This window comes from Lutjanus erythropterus, chromosome 18, assembly GCF_056507025.1.
Source record: "Lutjanus erythropterus isolate fLutEry1 chromosome 18, fLutEry1.hap2, whole genome shotgun sequence".
In the NCBI taxonomy this organism is placed as follows: Eukaryota; Metazoa; Chordata; class Actinopteri; order Lutjaniformes; family Lutjanidae; genus Lutjanus; species Lutjanus erythropterus.
Window position 1 is genome coordinate 31,825,933 of NC_139334.1, and position 19,141 is coordinate 31,845,073.

The window sequence follows — 19,141 nt, forward strand, 5'->3', positions numbered from 1 at the left end:
TCTCTGCTGGAGGTGTAAACCGCTCTGTCAGTCAGTAATATTTCATAAAGTACTTCACTTCACCTATATCGCCATAGCAACCTCAGCCTGTTTTTAATTGGAGCCTGAGGCCAGTCTGCATCCCTTTCATCTTCCACACACACACACACACAAAGACACACGAGGACACAGTGTACGCATCTATGCTCTCTGAGACACTTACAGATGTGCTTTCTCTTCGTTTTTTCACACACACACACGCGTGCACACACACACACACACTGCTCTGAGGCGTTGTCTCCCAGTTGGACGGAGGGATGTGGTGTCAATCACTGCTCTTGATGTTACAGGTTCAAATCTGGTTCATGGGTGTCAGTCACTTTGTCACAAACACAGAGTTACTGCTTCACTGTTTTCTCACTGCAGGACCTGAAAGATCTGAAAGTCTAAAATCCCGTCTTGTCTCAGTTTATGGTGAAATTCAGGAATTTACGTGTCACAGAAACACATTTCCTAGCTGAAGAATTTCCTCAGGTAGAAATCCTTTGTTAAGGGACGATCCCACCAAGATGCATCACTGGAAACGCATTAACAGCAACAACAGCGCGGTTTCTCTACAGCACGCCTGGTATTCACTCCTGTCTCGCACTGTGAGTTGTATTTTTCTCACATTTTTTAGACACATAAACATTAAAATATTCTCAACTTTTCAGCAAAAAGGCCAATCAAATCAAGCAAGAATTGGTCTTTCCTACTTCCTTCCTGTTTTGATGCAATCTAGCTAGCTAGTTAGGTTTTGGACTGTGGGTGGACTGTGAGAGGAAAAGGGGGAAATTTATGGCTCATGTTGTGAAAACTTCATGTAGCTTACTTCTCTTTGAGTAAGAGAGCTAGCCGTAAATAACACTGAAATATTATGAACGAAAGTTTACTCATGATGCTTTAAAGTTCTTGATTCATGTATTGATGGATTTATATGGACTGCCAAAGATGATTCATTTTGAATTTGATAAACGTGCCTCTCAAAAACACGATGCAAGTGAACATCCATTGCAGCGAGCTAGCTGGCCAGTGATGAGTGAATCGAAACTGTCACTGACTGAGAATCGGTTTACACTTACTAGCAAGACAGTAAGCAAAAAAGGCAGGAAAAGACAAATACAGGAAGTACAGTCAATAAGGACACACAAGAAAAGGCTCCAAACAGGAAATAACTAAATAGACATAATGTTCTGTTGTTTTTAGTCCTCTCTGTGTCTCTGTTTAAGATTGTCAGGCTTAAATTTTAATCACTGAAATTTAGTTTTGCAATGAGTTGAAGGCTATGGCTATTTCCTGGAAGCAGTATCTGCCAGTACACAGACGAGGCACATACTCAACTGGAAAAATATAGAAAAGATTTGTTTAGTTTGTTTTTTGCAAGAATCCAGTTAGCGATCATACAATGTTACTCAAATCGTGCATCATCTTTTGAAAAGTCTGGAGCATTGAATTGTTGAAAGGCAACATCTTCCCTTTATGAACGATGATCCTGTATAGCCTGGACCAAAGGTGATAAGTAACATGTTTCTGTGGTATCAGCCAGCTGACCTTGAAAATGAAACTCTTTCGATAATGCTAAGTTGAAAAGGTTATATTTTCACATCCATTAACTGCTAAATCTCCACAGAGAATTTGTACTTGCAGCACAGAGGCTTTTGAAATGGGAGCTTAAACAATTTACAGTTTTTTTGCAGAATAATACACGTCTGAAGTATCTCGCATGGTGTCATGACCCGGCTCTCGAGTGGAAAGGAAAGCAACATAAAACCAAGTGGATTTGGTAAAAATAAAGTCTTTTATTCCATCGATCATAAAAAGAGATTCAAACTACAAAGGAAAAGGGCCTGAGGAGCTGCTTAAATCAACTGACAGATACAAAAAGAGGAGTCCTAACTCAGAGTTTCAGTACAAACCAGAAGACTTTCTAACAGCAAACATTTTGACTCATGAGCAGGAAATCACAGGTGAAACTAATATGCTTAATGAAGGCACCTGTCTATTTGAGCCCCTGGTCGTCATCAGTGTTTTGCAAGAACATGCATGTGTTTTTTGTGAACTGAACGAATCAGTTTGTAATTAATAAACATGAGCTTCAGTCACTCCGGACTCCTGAGAGAGATAATGGCGTTCACATCATCAGCTGATTTTAAAAAAGTGTGATCACAGCAGAGAGTGTGAATATGAACAGAAGTCTTGTTGTGACATAAAAACTTTCTTTGATTGCAAAGCCTGATGTTTCTCTGTGATTCTGTGGTTTATCAATGAAGTGTATGAACTATACTGCAGACTGGAGTCTGTTAACAGTCAGAAACACACAGACGGATCCATGTTTTACACTCGTCTCCAAACGTCTGTATCAGTGGAAGCACATTACTGCCAATATGACAGAAAAAAGAAGATTTGTAAAGTTATTATAATGAGAAACTTTGCCAAAATAATAAGATAGAATTTAAAATGATTAAAATGATTGGTATAGTGGTCAGGGGCAGCTGGAACTCTGATTATCTAAAATAAAAGCACACTTCAGAGTAATCACATTACTGCTGTAGTGTCTAATACTGTTACTTAAGGTTTTTTTGCATGTTTCAAATTCTTTTAGATGTCAGGCATCGTCTGCATTCAAAACAGAAGAGTGCACCATTTAGTGCATGTGCATCATTATATGTACTCCAGTGTCCCTGTTAGGAGGAAGTTCAATTAAATTTAATTTAAAAAGAAATGAACTAGTTAATTCTGGGGACTGAGAACTCTAAAATTTTAAAACATGAACTATGAACACAAACGAGTTCATTTTGATGTGTGTGAACTGAACTTTGAGCTGCTCTTTTTAAGTGTGAACTTGCAGCACCGACCATCATTAATGTCATTAATTACAGCTGTGTTCCTCCTGTTATGTTGGGTGTGCTGAGAAAAAGGACTCTGGAGGAGATGCTTGGTGAAGGGCAAATCAAAGCAACATTTTTCCTCATGCAGGTGTTGAAACGAAGGGAAAAAAAAAAACTCTCCCACTCTGCTTTGAACAAAGCCAACAACAGCCTCTGCATATTTCATCAGGTGCACTCTCGTACCTGCAAGCCAAACACGATTCAAAAGCTCAACTCACAGATTATGTCCATAAAAGTCCCGTTCAGAGGCGTGGGAGCTGCATTTAAGCTAACGTTTGCAGCTCTGTCCTGCTCTTTATCAACGTTGGAAAAGTTTACACTTCAGCAATACTGAAGTGATTGTGATTGACAGGGTGGCCCTGCCCTAAAGCAAACCCTGCTTCATCATCTCTTTCACTCTGAATGAGACAATAATTTATAAAATGAACATCATGCTGTACTGAAGAACACTTGAACTAATGATTGAGACCATAAAGTCATTAGAAAACCGGTGACTGAGGTAATAAATCAAGGGAGAAGTTGGCTCATTCTGCAACCAATGGAGTCGCCCCCTGCTGGCCAATATAAAGACTGCAGGTTACTACATCTGGTTGCTGTTTCAACTCATAACACCCCATTCTGATCACTCACTGTACTGATTTATTAAACAGATATTATATCGAAATAATGTTGAGAAACGGCAACAATAAAGAGACAGATATTAAACTGTACTGATTTCCTTTATAGCTATAAATTATTCACACACACACACACACACACACACACACACACACGTCTGGCCGTCTGGCCCAAGGCTTGAGGGACTCAGGTGAACCACATAGCTTATTAACCCTCCAACACACACACACACACACACACACACACACACACACACACACACACACACACACACACACACACACACAGACCTTTAACAAGACAAAGGGAGGCTCCATCTTTTGACAGGCTAAGTGAGCTGAGTGTGGTACTCCATCTTTGTTCTGTTTCAAACCACTGGAGCACAAAGCATCATGGGAAATGAGAGGGGGGAGGGCTTTATGTCCCCTGTTAATTCAGCCAATCAATCTGCGACTTTAGCAATTAAGTTTGTTAGTCGTAGCCTACAATTAGTGAAAGGAAAGGAAAGGAAAGGAAAGGAAAGGAAAGGAAAGGAAAGGAAAGGAAAGGAAAGGAAAGGAAGAAGGGAGAAGAACAACGCTTCATTTACATGCACTAATTTTCCACTCTTAAATACAATATGACATTATTCTGAATTCGATACATGTCATGCAAACAACATATTCCTGAATTAGGCCTTATTCTGAATGGAGTACATTCTGATTAAGACATGTAGGATACGCTGGTGTTTCTCTGGTTTTAGCAGCATTTCTGGACAGCAAATTCAGAATATGCATTTCAAGTTTTACTGCAGTCTGTGACACATGAATCTATTTACAGTCAGCTCTATGCTGTAAACAAACCAACTCATCAACAGTTTGCAAGGCTGGAGAAAAGATGTGTGCACAAAATAAAATCCCAAATTTTTTGGTTGAAGGGAGAGACGAGCTTACCGTTAAACATTATTCTGAACATTTGATCAACAGGTTTTTAGATAGTGTGAAGGAGGAGACTTGGAATACACCAGACAAGCAGTACAGAGGAGTAAAATGCAAGATGCAGCATTTACACTGATCCAAAAACAGGTAAAAATCTTACAGTGAACATCTTACTGCACAATGAAAACTTTAAATTGTAGTACTTTGTGTACATTCAGCTGTGCTTCTCACACATAGCTGATGGTTGCGTTAACATTTTCAAGACTGAGAAGCCCCAGTGGATAAAAGACGTCCTACATGAGATTTATTCCTCTGCAGTGGCAGTAAACACAACACAAGGGGCTCCCTGTCTTTTCAGAAGAGACTCAGAGAGTCTGACAGTAGCTGCTCGTGGCTGGTTTGCTCTGACTACATCTCTGTCCACGCTACACTGACCGGTGGTCAGTTGGTCTCGCCCATGTCCTCTGACCCCCCCCACCCCGCCTGACTCACTACATAACCACGAGGCCTCGTCTGCTGCAGTCTCTGCTGCCTGATCCCTTGGGGAGGGTTCTAGCAGGGTGGAAATCAAACTCACAGCATCATCTGTAGTAAAGATTTATTCGTTCTTTTTGGCTGACACTATTTCCCAGCGTTGATTTGCATCGCCTCTCCAGAAAAGCAGCATATTCTCTCCTGGTACATGACTGTGATTTCTCTGTCTGTGTGATCATGGAGAGGACATGAGACGAGAGATTCCTTCTGCCAAGAGGGAGGTCGAAAGACAAGGACATACAATCAGAAAATAAAGAGAGAGAGAGAGAGATGACACAGAGAGGCAGAAAGAGAGAAGAAGAGGTGAGATAAAGACAGAAAGGGTGGAGACAGTGGACAGAGAGGAGCAAAAGAAAAAGGTTTCACCTTGTTTTCCCAGAAGAAGAAGACAGATGACTGAAGGAGTGTGGGGGTGCTGCCGTAATGAGAGGAAGCACACACACACACACACACACACACACACACACACACACACACACACAAACGCACATGTACACACACACAGTGACACAGCACAATTGGTACCAGCTGCTGCTGTTTATCGTTATTAACAAGGCAACGCTAGCAATCCCAAGGTCAACAAGGAGTGTGTGTGTGTGTGTGTGTGTGTGTGTGTGTGTGTGTGTGTGTGTGTGTGTGTGTGTGTGTGTGTGTCCAGGGAGAGAGAATAAAAGTGTGTGGGAGACCTGCTGAAAAAAGATGATGTTTTAGAAACAGAAATAGAAAGAAAAAGACTTTATTGTCTACCATTTGCACACAAATGGCTTAAATGTGTCTTTGCTTACATGTGCATGATAATCTACTTCATGATGAGTGAGGGGCCTGCAGTAAGTTTTCCATGAGATGCATGAGAGACGTTTGTCTGCGTGATTTGCAAAATGTTGAAATTTGTTTGAAAGTGGAGTGGGTTTGGTTCCATATTAAAGAGGAGGAGTTGAATCAGGAGAGTAATAAAGAATAAAAAATACATTTTCTTTAAATTCTTTAAATTCTGCCAGCTGCAGCTCCCTACATGAGTGGAAATCAATCCATTTTTGTGCATATGCTGCATGTTAGCTATCACAAGACCTTAAAGGCACAGTTCACCCAAAAATGAAACTTCAGAATTCTCTCCTCACCTCCATGCATAATTCTGCAGTCATGTAAACAACTCTAACACCCAGCCACTCATGTTCAGATCATGCAGCACTGAATTCTGGTTCAGTATCTTTTCACTCATTTCCACCCGTCTTGGTAAATCAGTCCATTCATGCCTCCTGTTCAGCATTTCTGGGGTCTAATCTCCCGCTTTTCCACCTTTCAAAAGCAGAGGCAGACTGATTTGTCTTTGCTACATTTCTTGCCTGATCTTTTTAAAATGGAAAGAGACCCACCCAGCTTTACACAATGAGTTCATGACCTACTATTCTTTATCAGAAAAAGTTTTCTTTTTCTTTGACGGGCGCCTCAAACAAACTGGAACCCTTTCCTGGGTCATATTAGAGAGAAACTCCAGTTGCCTACTGCTCCTTTAAATTGTTTAAACTGTCTAAACTTTTTTATCTAATGTGAGAATCTTTGCTAGTCAGACTTGCATGCCCTTCCCTGCCACGAGTCGTCACTGCCTCTGGTTTGGTCAAATGAAATCCTTGACTCACCGTGTGAAAAGAGTGCAAAGAGTGTGTTTCTGCAGGCTGTTTTCCTCTCACTCCTCACCCGGGTCAGCGCACTCATGTACTCATGAGTGAGTACGTCACAGAACACAGGAGCTGCTGATCTACTGCTGCCTGCATCAGTTAGTTTGTGTTATCGTGTTTATCTGGACCCTGTCAAACAGTCTCCTTTTTGCACGGCTGCAGCCCTCAATATGACGGTGATTTTCACCTCTTTTAATAGGAGGGGGAATGTGCCGAGGTGACAGCCATGATGGTGTTGGTGATGTAGTTCACAGAGCGGCTTCGCACAAAACTACATATTACTTTTCTATTTCTATATTCAGTTTTTAACTTTTTTAAAACTTTTTGCAGTGATATAAATTAACAAACATCATTGTGTGTAATTCAGTTCAAATGGGAGAAAAACTCTCTCTGTTAACGAGGCGTACCGTACATACTTCTTCCAAAACCAGTTCCCATGAGGCTCTCATTTTACTGTATCTCTACGCACACATTGGGGAGCTTCACTTCTTCTGTGGTGGCAATTAAAACAAAAACACTCCTGTTCTGTTGAGATAATCGGTCTCTGAGAACATGTGTGTTTGATTGACAGATGTGTCGGCCTTTTCACCTCATCGTTTCAGCTCCGCTCTCCCAAACTTAACATTTTTTTTGTTTCTATTTTTGGATAAAGATGAAAGAAAGCAAAATTCAAAGCTTCTGAACAGCTCATTATTACATCTCATAGACTGCATCCATTTTGTTATATCGTCTGTGGTTGAATCACATAAGATCCGTCCTCTTCTTCTCCTCCCAAATATTTTTTTCTCTCATTGTTTACGAAGCCGAGGTTTCACCTGCACCCACAAACACAGAGCAGGAGAAGAAGACGCAGTGTTTGTCTCTGTGTTTATAAAAACGTCTCTCCCACTCATTTTCTTCTTCTTCTTCTCTAATTTGGGAAATGCAGGATGTGGTTCTCATAACAATGAGGAGTTAGATTTCATTTCTGTGCTGACTGACACACAAATACACACAAATACACACAAATACACACAGACACACAAAACTGACACAAACAGACATTTTTACACTCAGAAAGTGCACTATATGAAAGAAAGGTGCTACCTAGAACCATGAAGGGTTCTTCGACTTGTCGCTACAGGAGAATCCTCTTTGGTTCCCAGTGGAACTGTTTAGAAGGGTTCCACTTGGAATCCTTTAAGAAAGTTCTACTGAGAGCCCAACATAAAGGGTTTTACCATCTGCGAAAGCTTTCACCCAGAACAAATTATGAGTGGGAATTTTATGGTACAAAGAACCCTTGGCAAAAAGGTTCAGGGGATCGTTGAAGAACCATTTTTCCAAAAAGGGTTCTCTGAATGAAAAGGGTTCGTAATGGAATGTTTAGTCTCACATAGAACCCTCAACAAACCCTTTCTTCAGCAACAACAAAAAAGTGTTCTTCTGAAGCAAATGGTTCCCCAGTCCTTCAGGATGAACCCTGTTGGAACCCTTATTTCTAAGAGTGTACACAACTACACACTTTTACACACATATTCATGAAGCTGCACATGTGACCAGCACACACACACACACACACACACACACACACACACACACACACACACACACATACACACACTCACAACGATATGCGCATGCAGACACACAAACACACAAAAGAATATTCACATTCACTGACTCACAGAAACCATTATACACACACACACACACACACACACACACACACACACACACACACACACACACACACACACACACACACACGTGCTGGTTTGTATTTAATGTGTATTCCATATTATGCAAATGTACAACACAGACTGAACACTGGCACAAAAGAACCCAACCCAACACACACACACACACACACACACACACACACACACACACATACAAGAGGACGAGGAGGAGGAAGAAGAAAATGGAAATGAGAAACGCTGCTGGATGAGTGACAGACGTGATTCAACTGCAGCTGAACTGTGGTTGTGATTTGATGGAGTTTGGGGATATTTTTTAATTGTTATGATCAAATTTAGATTTGTTTATCATTATCATTATTTAATTTTAATATTTATCAGTTCAGTCTGTGACCTGCATGAGATAAACTGAGGATGACTTACACAGATTCACAGTCTTCCCAGCGTTCACGTGTTCATTAAGAACCAGATTTTATTCTGGTCTTGGTCTTATTCTGGACATGATGTCCACACAGAACATAAGAAATGAGAAAATGAGAACATGAGAAAATTAGATGTCCAGTTGTTTCTTGATTTTTTTTACCATCTCAGTCTCTCTGTTCTGTATCAACAAAAGGTTCTTCTTCAGTTTCCAGGTCACATAACAGAAAAAGGTAAATAGGTGGCAATGTATTTGAAATTTATTGGAACCATTAAATGTGGGGGTAATTTCTAAGAATTTCAAACATGGCACTTGCTAATTATCACATAATTAACCATGACATTTGAGGGTAATTTGTGGGTAATTAATAAGAAATTTAAAATATATTTCTTGGTAATTACTACTTATTTACCATGAAATTATGGGACCTGGAAATTGACGCATTACTCAATAAAAATAGTTCAGAAACCTGGAACAGGTGTTTATATGTCACATTATCCTGGTTTCTGGCCTTTTCCACCAACATGGAACCAAATCCAGTCCAGTTCAAGCACCTTGTTTTGAGCAAACAAGAAAAAAAAGTTAAAAAACATATACATATATATATATCGACAACAACAACAGCAGAAAAATGTGACGTTGTTTAGCCTAATATAGTGTTTTTAGGGTTCTTTTCCAGCTTGAACATACAGAGATGGTGTAGCTGATGTTGGCAGTGTAGATGTGAGATAAGTAGCATAAAAAGATGGAGGGAACATCTCTAATAACTGATGTCACATTTAGGCAGTGGTGGACAGTAGTGAAGTACATTTACTTGAGTACTGTACTTAAGTACATTTTTTGAGTATCTGTACTTTACTTGAGTATTTGTTTTTTTGGAAACTTATGACTTTCACTCCACTACATTTCAAAGACAAATATTGTACTTTTGACTCCACTACATTTCTAGGAAGGTTGTTGTTACTTTTCGACTGAGCTTTGAAGTCAGCTGTTGCTGTTTTTTCTTTTCTAAAATGCAATTGGTCACATGTTGTGTTCCTCACAGAAGGAAACCAATCACAGTAGCGCCTCTCAAATGGGACTGATATAAAAGTGGAAATACGTCCAGGCGCTCTCTGCAACAATAACAAGCAAGCTCTCCCTCTTTCATTCAAACAAAAAGCAGTAATGGTGACGGCAGGAGAAAGACTAAATGAAATCTCAAGATGTTATTATAATTATTAATTATTCCAGGTAGCTTTTAAAGTTGGATTGTTTTATAAGGATGAAAAATACAACATAATTCATGTATATATTGCCTCTGAAGACAGAAAGAAATCTCAGTTATTTAAATTTTTGATTTTATTTCTATGCTGAAGTTTTTATAGGTGTTTCTATAGGCTTTGTGTAGCAGAGTGGTTCTACAAGCATCAGTGCATCATTAGGTGGTTTCAGAGAGTTACAAGCTTCTGTAAATGCATCATGAAAACAATACAGCATGTATTGATATTAGAAAATGTACTTTGTAATTTGTACTTTTGAATACTTAAGTATTTTTAAAAACATGTACTTGTGAATACTTAAGTATTTTTAAAAGCAAGTACTCTACTACTTTAACTTGAGTAAAGTTTTGACTGAGCAACTTTCACTTGTAGTTGAGTAATATTTGACCAGGAGTATCTGTACTTTGACTCAAGTACTGGGGTTGAGTACTTTGTCCACCACTGCATTTAGGAGCATTTTTAAAATAGAAGTGTGATGCATGTGTGACCGGAGACGTAAAAAATATTCCAGCATTGCTTTTGAGAAACACCGGTGGTGCAGATTGCCCTTTAATACAAGAAACAGTAATATGTTTTAATGATGTCATTATTCTTTTATTGTTAATCTCACTGTAATCAAAAAATGATTAAAATGTAAATGAAGAATGTAAATATAATCTCTCAGAGTCTGTCTTTGAGCGTCTGATGAATTGGTTCTTGTGAGGTAAGAAGTTTAAAAAAGTTTCTGAACATAACCTGAATCAATAATATATTTCAGTCTGTTATATTATTAATGTTCCTGCTCTCAGCGGTGATGACTCACATACAGGAGGAGAACCGAAGGAGGAGAAATAATTAAACACAACTAAACACCCTATCCTCCCATCCAGCCATCTATCCATCTATACACACTCTTAGAAATAAAAGTGCTACTTAGAACCACAGAGGGCTCTTCAGCTTGTCCCCATATGAGAACCCTTTTTGGTTCCTGGTAGAAACTTGTACAAAGGTTCCACATGGAACCCTTTCAGAAAGTTCTACTGAGAGTCCAACATAAAGGGTTAAACCCAGAACCCTCTGTAAAAGGTTTCACCCAGAACCCCCTATGACAGGTTCTACAGGGAACACTTCTATGGTGAAATGGTTCCACTCAGGACTGTTTTAACCTTCTAAAGTTGGTAACAAGAGCCCACCCAGAGAGTTCTTCCAAAACCCCTTTTATATTCCAAGTGTGTCATCTAGAACGCAAATGGGAGTTCTACAGACAACCTTTTAATATTCTAAGGATTTTACCTAAAATCCACCCAGGGGATCTACTGAGAACCTTTAAATATTCCAAGGGTTTTATCAAAAACCGGTCTAAGGAGTTCTACAAGGAACCTTTTTGTATTCCAAGTGTTTCATCTAGAACCCACCCAAGGGGTTTTACAGAGAACCCTATTAGATTCTAAGGGTTTTAACTAGAGAACACTTAGGCAGCTTAAGGATTTCAACAATCCCTGAAGAACTCTTTCTTTCACAAAGGGTTCTTTGTATGAATGAAAAGGGTTTGATACAGAAACTGTAGTCATTCAAAGAACTCTTGATGAGTTTGTTCTTAAAAACAGGGTTCTTCAGAAGCAAATGGCTCTTGGTAGAACCTCAGCCCTTCAGGAAATACCCTTTTGGAACCCTTAGTTCAAGTCTATCTATCTATCTACGTATGTTAAATGCCATAAAAATGCCCCCCCACACACATCCTCTCCTCCTCCCCCTCTCTTCCTCCTCTCTTCTCCCATCTTCCCCTCCCCTCTTCTCCTCCTCTCTTCTCCTCCTCCTCCTCCCCTCTCCTCCTCCTCTTCCTCCTCCTCTTCCTCCTCCTCCTCCTCCTCCTCTCTCTTTCTCCTCCTCCTCTGGTTCATTTCCTGAGCTGAAATAGAATTGACTTCCTGATTCAAGGTTAAATGAGTTTGATGTCAATTTTGTGCAGGAGGAGAGAAGGAGAGAGGGAGGGAGAGGTAAAATTAATATGTTGACTGATAGGTCGACATCACCATGGTGTGTGTATGAGTGTGTTTTGCATCCAGAATTTAAAAAGCATCCAGAAGCCATGCACAGTCAGACATCTGGTGAGCTCAGTTTTCAGTCTGAGGTTTACGTCAGACTGTGGAGGGAGTTCAGATGAAGATGTTCTTTATGAAACTCCTGAAACTAACATATTTTTACTGAAGGGGTGAGTCCTTTGTTTGGATTTGTCTTTTAAGAAAATTTGTATATGATTCAGTAACTTCCCAGTAGTGTTCCTTCTCTATTCAAACTTTGATTGAAGTACATAGGCCCTTACTTTGGCCCATGTGAAATCGATTAACATTGGGAGGCATGTATGACTTGTACTACAGCCGTCCACCAGGGGGGCGGCCAAGATGCTTTGGCTCCTCTTTGGGAAGCTGATTAAACCTTTAATATTAGCAGCCAACCTGTTAACATGATATTTAGTTTTCACATGATGACCACTGACATGTTCTCGAACTAATATAACCCTCTTGTGGAACAGTGCTCTTGGGCGCCTCCTGGTGGACACATTCTACTCTCCTGTTTGTCTATGACTTCAGTCCAGTGCAAAATGCCAAAAACACCACCATCAGGTTAAAATCTCCATGAAAAGTAACTGTAAGTGCTGCACACATCAGCCTATGTTTCCAGCAATGAATCAGTAACTTGAAATGAAACACACCCCTGTGTGCAACAACGTTCAACAAAGAAGGTCTGACAGAGCTCCAACCACAAAACAGTTTATTTTTCCTCACTAAAGGCAGACACAGACTGAAAAATAAATGAACAAATTCACCTTCAGACCAAATGAACACCTCCCTGTGGTACCATGAACTAAGTGTCTTGACTGAATAAGCACTCTAAATATGATCCATGCCACATTAAAGATTGAAGCACTAAAACGTGGTCGCCATGGAGCGTTATATTGTCTCGTGAAGATTAGGGCCTGTATCTCTGTCATTCAATTTCATGTATGATGATGTTACTCCCAATAATAGCCCTTTTTAGCCCATTTTTGGAATTTGAATATGATACTGGTTACTACTGTACCAAAACATGAACCGTCTGAATAACCACAACTTCCACTGGGACATGCATGCTCAGTTACAACACAATCACATTACAATCACATTATTCTATGTATTTATATGTGTGTCTATGTATTTATGTATTTTTCTATGTAGTTCAGAACTGAAGAAGCTTCCACTGCCTACAACCCCAAGTCGGAGGACTCAGGACTCTGATTTACCAGCTGGCAGAGATGTTGCTCTCTCATGGGGGTGAGTGGGACAATTATGTGAAACAGGTTGCTTATGCATAATAGCACCTCTAAAGATCCCAGCACTCACTTCACCTCCTTTCACCTCATGCAGAGACTATTGTTTTCTTATTACGCTTACAATTAAATGAACCCCTAAACGTTCAGTTACAGCAGAAACACAGCAGTGCAACATTCCCTGTTAATCAAATCCATCATCAATGAAAGCGTCTTGGTAGGAGAGGAATGTAATCTGTCTGTCTTAAGGATCAAAATGCAGTTAACATCTGTTACTCTTGGGAGCCCCCTGGTGGACACATTATTTCATCTCATGTATTCACAACATCATTAATGTACTGAGGCAACATCCTGCTGCACACTGTCAGTTTATGACAATGAATAAGAACCTTGGAATGAAACACACCTCTGTGTTACATGTGAACCAACAACATTCAACAGAAGAACGAGCTCCACCCTTCACCTGATTCACCTGTGATAAACCAGGATACAGTTTGTTTTTTGTCACTTCAAGAGAGACGCACAGACTGAAACACAACCGATCAGATTCACCTTCAGACCAAACCAACAACTTCCTCTGAGTGAGTTCAGCTGCAGGAGAGAAAAGAGGAAAACTCCAACCTGCTGACACTCCACACACTGAAGGTGAGTTTGACTAAAAACTGAACTCAAAGTCAAAGTAAATTTGAGTGAAGTCAGTGGAGGAGGGAGGGGAGACATGACTGACTGTACTGTCTGTCTGCTGTGTTTTCAGCTTCACTCTGAGACAAAATGTCTTCCAGATCAGAGGAGGATCTCTGCTGTCCGGTCTGTCATGACGTCTTCAGAGATCCTGTTGTTCTGTCATGTAGCCACAGCTTCTGTAAAGACTGTCTGCAGATCTGGTGGAGACAGAAACCAACACGTGAGTGTCCAGTTTGTAAGAGAAGATCTTCAAGGGAACATCCACCTGTTAGTCTGGTGTTAAAGAAGCTGTGTGAGACCTTCTTACAGCAGAGAGATCAGAGATCTTCAGAGTCTCTCTGCAGTCTGCACTCTGAGAAACTCAAACTCTTCTGTCTGGACCATCAGCAGCCAGTGTGTGTCGTCTGCAGAGATTCAGAAAAACACACCAACCACAGATTCAGACCCATCGATGAAGCTGCACGACAACACAAGAAGGAACTTCAGGAAACTCTGGAGACCTTAAAGGAGAAGTTAAAGGATTTTAAAGACGTTAAAGATGAGTTTGATCAAACAGCAGAACACATGAAGGTCCAGGCCCGACACACAGAGAGGAAGATTAAGGAGCAGTTTAAGAAGCTTCACCAGTTTCTAGAAGAGGAAGAGGAGGCCAGGCTGGCTGCACTGAGGGAGGAAGAGGAGCAGAAGAGTCAGATGATGAAGGAGAAGATGGAGGCTCTGAGCAGAGAGATAGCAGCTCTTTCACACACAGTCAGAGACACAGAGGAGCAGCTGAGAGCTGAAGACGTCTCATTCCTGCACAACTACAAGGCTGCAGTGGAAAGAGTCCAGCAGCGCCCCCTGCTGGAGGATCCACAGCTGCTCTCAGGAGCTCTGATAGACCAGGCCAAACACCTGGGCAACCTGACCTTCAACATCTGGAACAAGATGAAGGACATGGTCTCCTACACTCCTGTCATTCTGGACACAAACACTGCTGATCCACGACTCGTCCTGTCTGAAGATCTGACCAGTGTGAGACGAGGAGAGGAACAGCAGCTTCCTGATAATCCAGAGAGGTTTGATGAATACTGGTCTGTCCTCGGCTCTGAGGGCTTTAACTCAGGGACTCACAGCTGGGATGTCGAGGTTGGAGACAATACATGCTGGGCTCTGGGTGTGTGTTCAGAGTCTGTCCAGAGGAAGGGACCCATACAGTCTGGATTATGGGGAATATGGTTCTATGGAGGTAAATACTCAGCACAGTCTCCACCAGATCCAATCACTGTTCTCAGAGTGCAGAAGAAGCTCCAGAGGATCAGAGTGAATCTGGACTTGAACAGAGGAAAGCTGTCATTCTCTGATCTTGATACTAACACACACATACACACCTTCACACACACTTTCACTGACAGGATGTTTCCATACATTGGCACTTTGGATGAACTCCCACTGAAGATATTACCACTGAAGGTCTGTGTGACAGTGGAACAGAGCAGTTAGAGATAAACAGGATGAATATATTCATGGTGTACCTTTATTTTTCTTTCAGTTATTGTTTTTTATTTAACTTGACATTTAGATTTTAGTTTCTATTGTCAACTTTTTCTTGTGTAAAACTATTTTACTTTCTGATTTTTGTGTTTATTATTTTTTTTTATCATCAGTGTCTTTCTGTCATTTTAGGTTCTTATCACACTGTTCAAGTGTTACATTTTTTTGATCAGTTTGGTTTTAATTAATTATTTGATGCTATAAAAAGTGGGTTTCACATCATGATTGACAGCTGAGCTCTGCTTGTCATTCAGTTGTGTGTCTCCATCACTGATTAGTTACTGCACAGACGTCAAGATGGCAGCACCCGTATCTTGGATGCTTTGGCCACATCTTTGTACAGTGGGAGGAAGTGGAAGCATGTCATCCATTTTTATTTGCACTCAACTTGATAGAGAGAGGGGAGGTGACATGCAGCAAAACAACACAGGCTGGAATCAAACCTGGACCACTGCAGCGCACTCATAGCCTCAGCACAGAGATCACCTCTCTCTCCGCTCTACCAACTCAGCTTTTAAATTGTCTGATGGTCTGCTTAAGTTCACTTCATAAAAGACACTGAGCATTAAAAAAAACTTTGCTTCTGCTGGTTCTGAGAGACAAAGTTGTAACTTCAGCACCTTCGATCTATAAATCTCAAATGAAGTTAAAACTGATGTCAGCTGCCTTACAGTCAGTGATTTATATATCATGCAGCACAAATGAGTGTTTAGTGAAGAACAGTCCTGGAGCACAAGAGAAAAGTGATCTGTTTTGAAGCTGAGATCACAGTGATGGTAGAGGAGACTGAAGACAGACAACACGTCTTATTCAGTGGACTAAATAGTGGGGTGACAAACAAAGACAAACACGTCTCTTTGGAGTTTGTCTCAGTGAATTCCTCACTCCTTTAATTGATCATTCAACTCACCTGCTGCTCACCTGAGAACCATCCAGTGATCAGTCCTGCAGAATAAAACACTGGCTCACTGCTTCAGGCCACCTTGAGCTGTGTGTTCGAGCTTGATTTTTTGCTTGTGTATTTTATTTTATTTTATTTATTTTTTTTGTGGATACTTACCTTGTTTTTCCTTTTCCCAAGATCACTGCCTTTCAACCCACCTTTGTCCCTCTGCCTCTCCAACCTTGCTTGCTTCCCTGCCATCAGCCTCCTCCTCTCAGCTTCCATCACCCAGATTTCCCTCTTCATCCATGTTCTTTATTCTGGTGATAAAAACCCTGGTTTATTACTCTAATTCTAAATCTGTGTTCAGTGTTTGGTTTCACCTTGCTGATTACAGCAAGCAACACCATTTCTGAAGCTTGCATGTGAGACTGGTTACTTGTTGGAAATAAATTACGTTACTGTAGGTGTAGCTCTGCACCAGAATCTTCCACTGTGACATGCAGGATCTGATCTTTAAATAGACAACATGAAGTGTAATTGATTCTGAATTTTAGCTTTTGTGAGGTTCTCCAAAAATGTAGATTTTAATATCTGTTGTATTGTTGTAAAACTGTATTCAAAATAAATTAATGTTGTAAATAAATAAATGGAGAAGTTTGGACTCATCATCCTGTTTATTGGTTCCTTATTAAGTTTACCCAGAATGCTCAGTCATACCATCACATTATTATATGCATTTTAAAGAAAACTATACAAAAATACTTAATTTAAAAATCTGCTGATTTTCTCTGGTTGCATCTGGCAGTTGTAACACTGCAGTAGGTGCTTCACCATCTGTTTCCTGGCAGAGCTCCCTCTATGCCCTCTGCTCCCGGTGGTCTTTCAAGTGCAATCAACACATTTTCTCACCAGAAAAGCTATTTATAACTTCTTAAACACAAACCTAAACAAGTTATTGAAGATGATCAAATGTGTGATCAACATATGTAACCACAGTGGTCCACAGCGGTTCATAAATTACCATGTGCGCCTCTCAGACTGTGCAGAATATGGTTATTTGGAGCCAGATGTTGTTTCTCTACAGCTGTATAGCTTCTGACCCATAATGCAACAGGTGTGGCCTTTGCAAAACTGGTGGACAAAGTTTAAATTAAAGTCACCCATTTACCTTCTTATTATCTAATCATTTTTAACATCTGTGTGAATATAAACATTGATGAATTTATGACAGAAATAAACATTTCAAAGAAATCTTAATGAAAGGTGTCTCTCACACAGTTGCTGGTAAATCGTCGTCCTCCACATTATGTGAGATCCGTACACTGTAATTTCCTGTGAATCCCTCGTGCGTGGGCGTGCAATTTGAATCCTACTCAGAGAAAGTCGACTCCACCAGTAACAATGAAAACCACTTTACAGAGAGGCAGTGACTGAATGCAAATTCATCAAATGGATATTACTGAAGAAATGCCAACCGTAATTCAAAAGGGGTTTTGATATATAAGCAAATCTTATGGATTATGACTTTATTTTTTTGTTTGGTTCAGAAGAACAGAAGCCTGAGTGTTTCTGAGTATAAAATAAACTGATTATGCAAATGTGTCATCTGTTTCTGTCTCACTTTAATTCAGAATGGTGGAAAGTTCAGAGGAAATGCTTGAAAGACACTTTGTGGAACCAAAAGTTTGAGTGCAAATCTGTGCAAATCCTTCTGATCTCTGTAAATATCTATGTGTGTCTGTTTGCGTGGGCTTGTATTAATATTGAGGCTGAAACATGGATTTTCCCAGATGAGACAAGTTCTGAACATTTTTGTCGTGTCATCTTTCCAGAGAAACACTCCTTCCTCTGTGTGTGTCTTTGTGTGCTTCCAGTATTCGGGGGTTTCTCTGCGCTGACACAGTAAGACATTTCACAGCTGCGGTCAACAGTTTCTGGCAAAGACCGTGTGAAAAAAACACCGGTTCTGACCCCACGTCTCAGTCTGCTGACGTCACTGACTCCCCCTCCTCCTCGTCCTCCAATCACGTGACTCCATCCTGATCAAAACAAACAAATAGGCTCACAGACTGATGATGAGGCAAAAAATAAAGGAGAAACATGAATAAATGAGTTGAAAATGAGAATAAATTCAGGTATCTGATATGAAAATGTTATAAATCATATGTTATGGCCTCCACAGTCACCAAAGCTCAACTCTGCATAATAATTTGAATTTGTTCAGTCGTGCTTTGTTGAAAACTTTGTCTCTTTCCAAAAATCATGACCCGGTTACTCCTGATTATCAAATAAAATACTTTCTTTTGCAATAGAATCTACTGTTTTATGTCAGAGCTACTTTCTTTCTACTAGAAAGAAAATAGTTCTGACATAAAACTGCTCACAACAAGGTCTGTGGATTATCTTGAGTTACCGGGTCATGATTTTTGGAAGGAGACACTTGTTTTGAGTTTTTCAAATGTATTTTTTATTGCTTTGAGCTTTTGTGCCATCCGAGTGCCATCTAGTCCAGTTATACTGGAGAGAAGGCAGACATCCTCAAAAAAACAAATTAATTTAGGCTGAGTATATGATGTCATAAACCTAAGGAACCAATCCCGTTAATTGTGCAGGTGGTGCTGTACATATCATTTGCAGTGATGCCCCGCCCACAGGAGAAACAGGATGTACCATGATGAGAGAGCAAAACAGGAGAAGCAGGTGCCGCTATTTAGAGGTAAGGGTTGGGGTTGTGTGGAG

General features: G+C 40.3%; 1 protein-coding gene across 1 annotated transcript; it reads left to right on the plus strand.

Annotated features, from left to right (window-relative positions):
- The first annotated feature begins 13,612 nt into the window (after positions 1-13,612).
- On the plus strand, positions 13,613-15,496 carry LOC146311307 (nuclear factor 7, ovary-like). The gene is made up of 2 exons (XM_084741890.1): positions 13,613-13,944; positions 14,054-15,496. Exon 2 carries the CDS (start codon positions 14,071-14,073, stop codon positions 15,463-15,465), a length of 1,395 nt encoding a protein of 464 aa, XP_084598016.1. The 5' UTR covers positions 13,613-13,944; positions 14,054-14,070; the 3' UTR covers positions 15,466-15,496.
- The last annotated feature ends 3,645 nt before the right edge of the window (positions 15,497-19,141 follow it).

What these genes read in the sequence shown, in the direction of transcription:
- LOC146311307 (XM_084741890.1), top strand. Translation starts at nt 14,071, where the DNA reads ATGTCTTCCAGATCAGAGGAGGATCTCTGCTGTCCGGTCTGTCATGAC.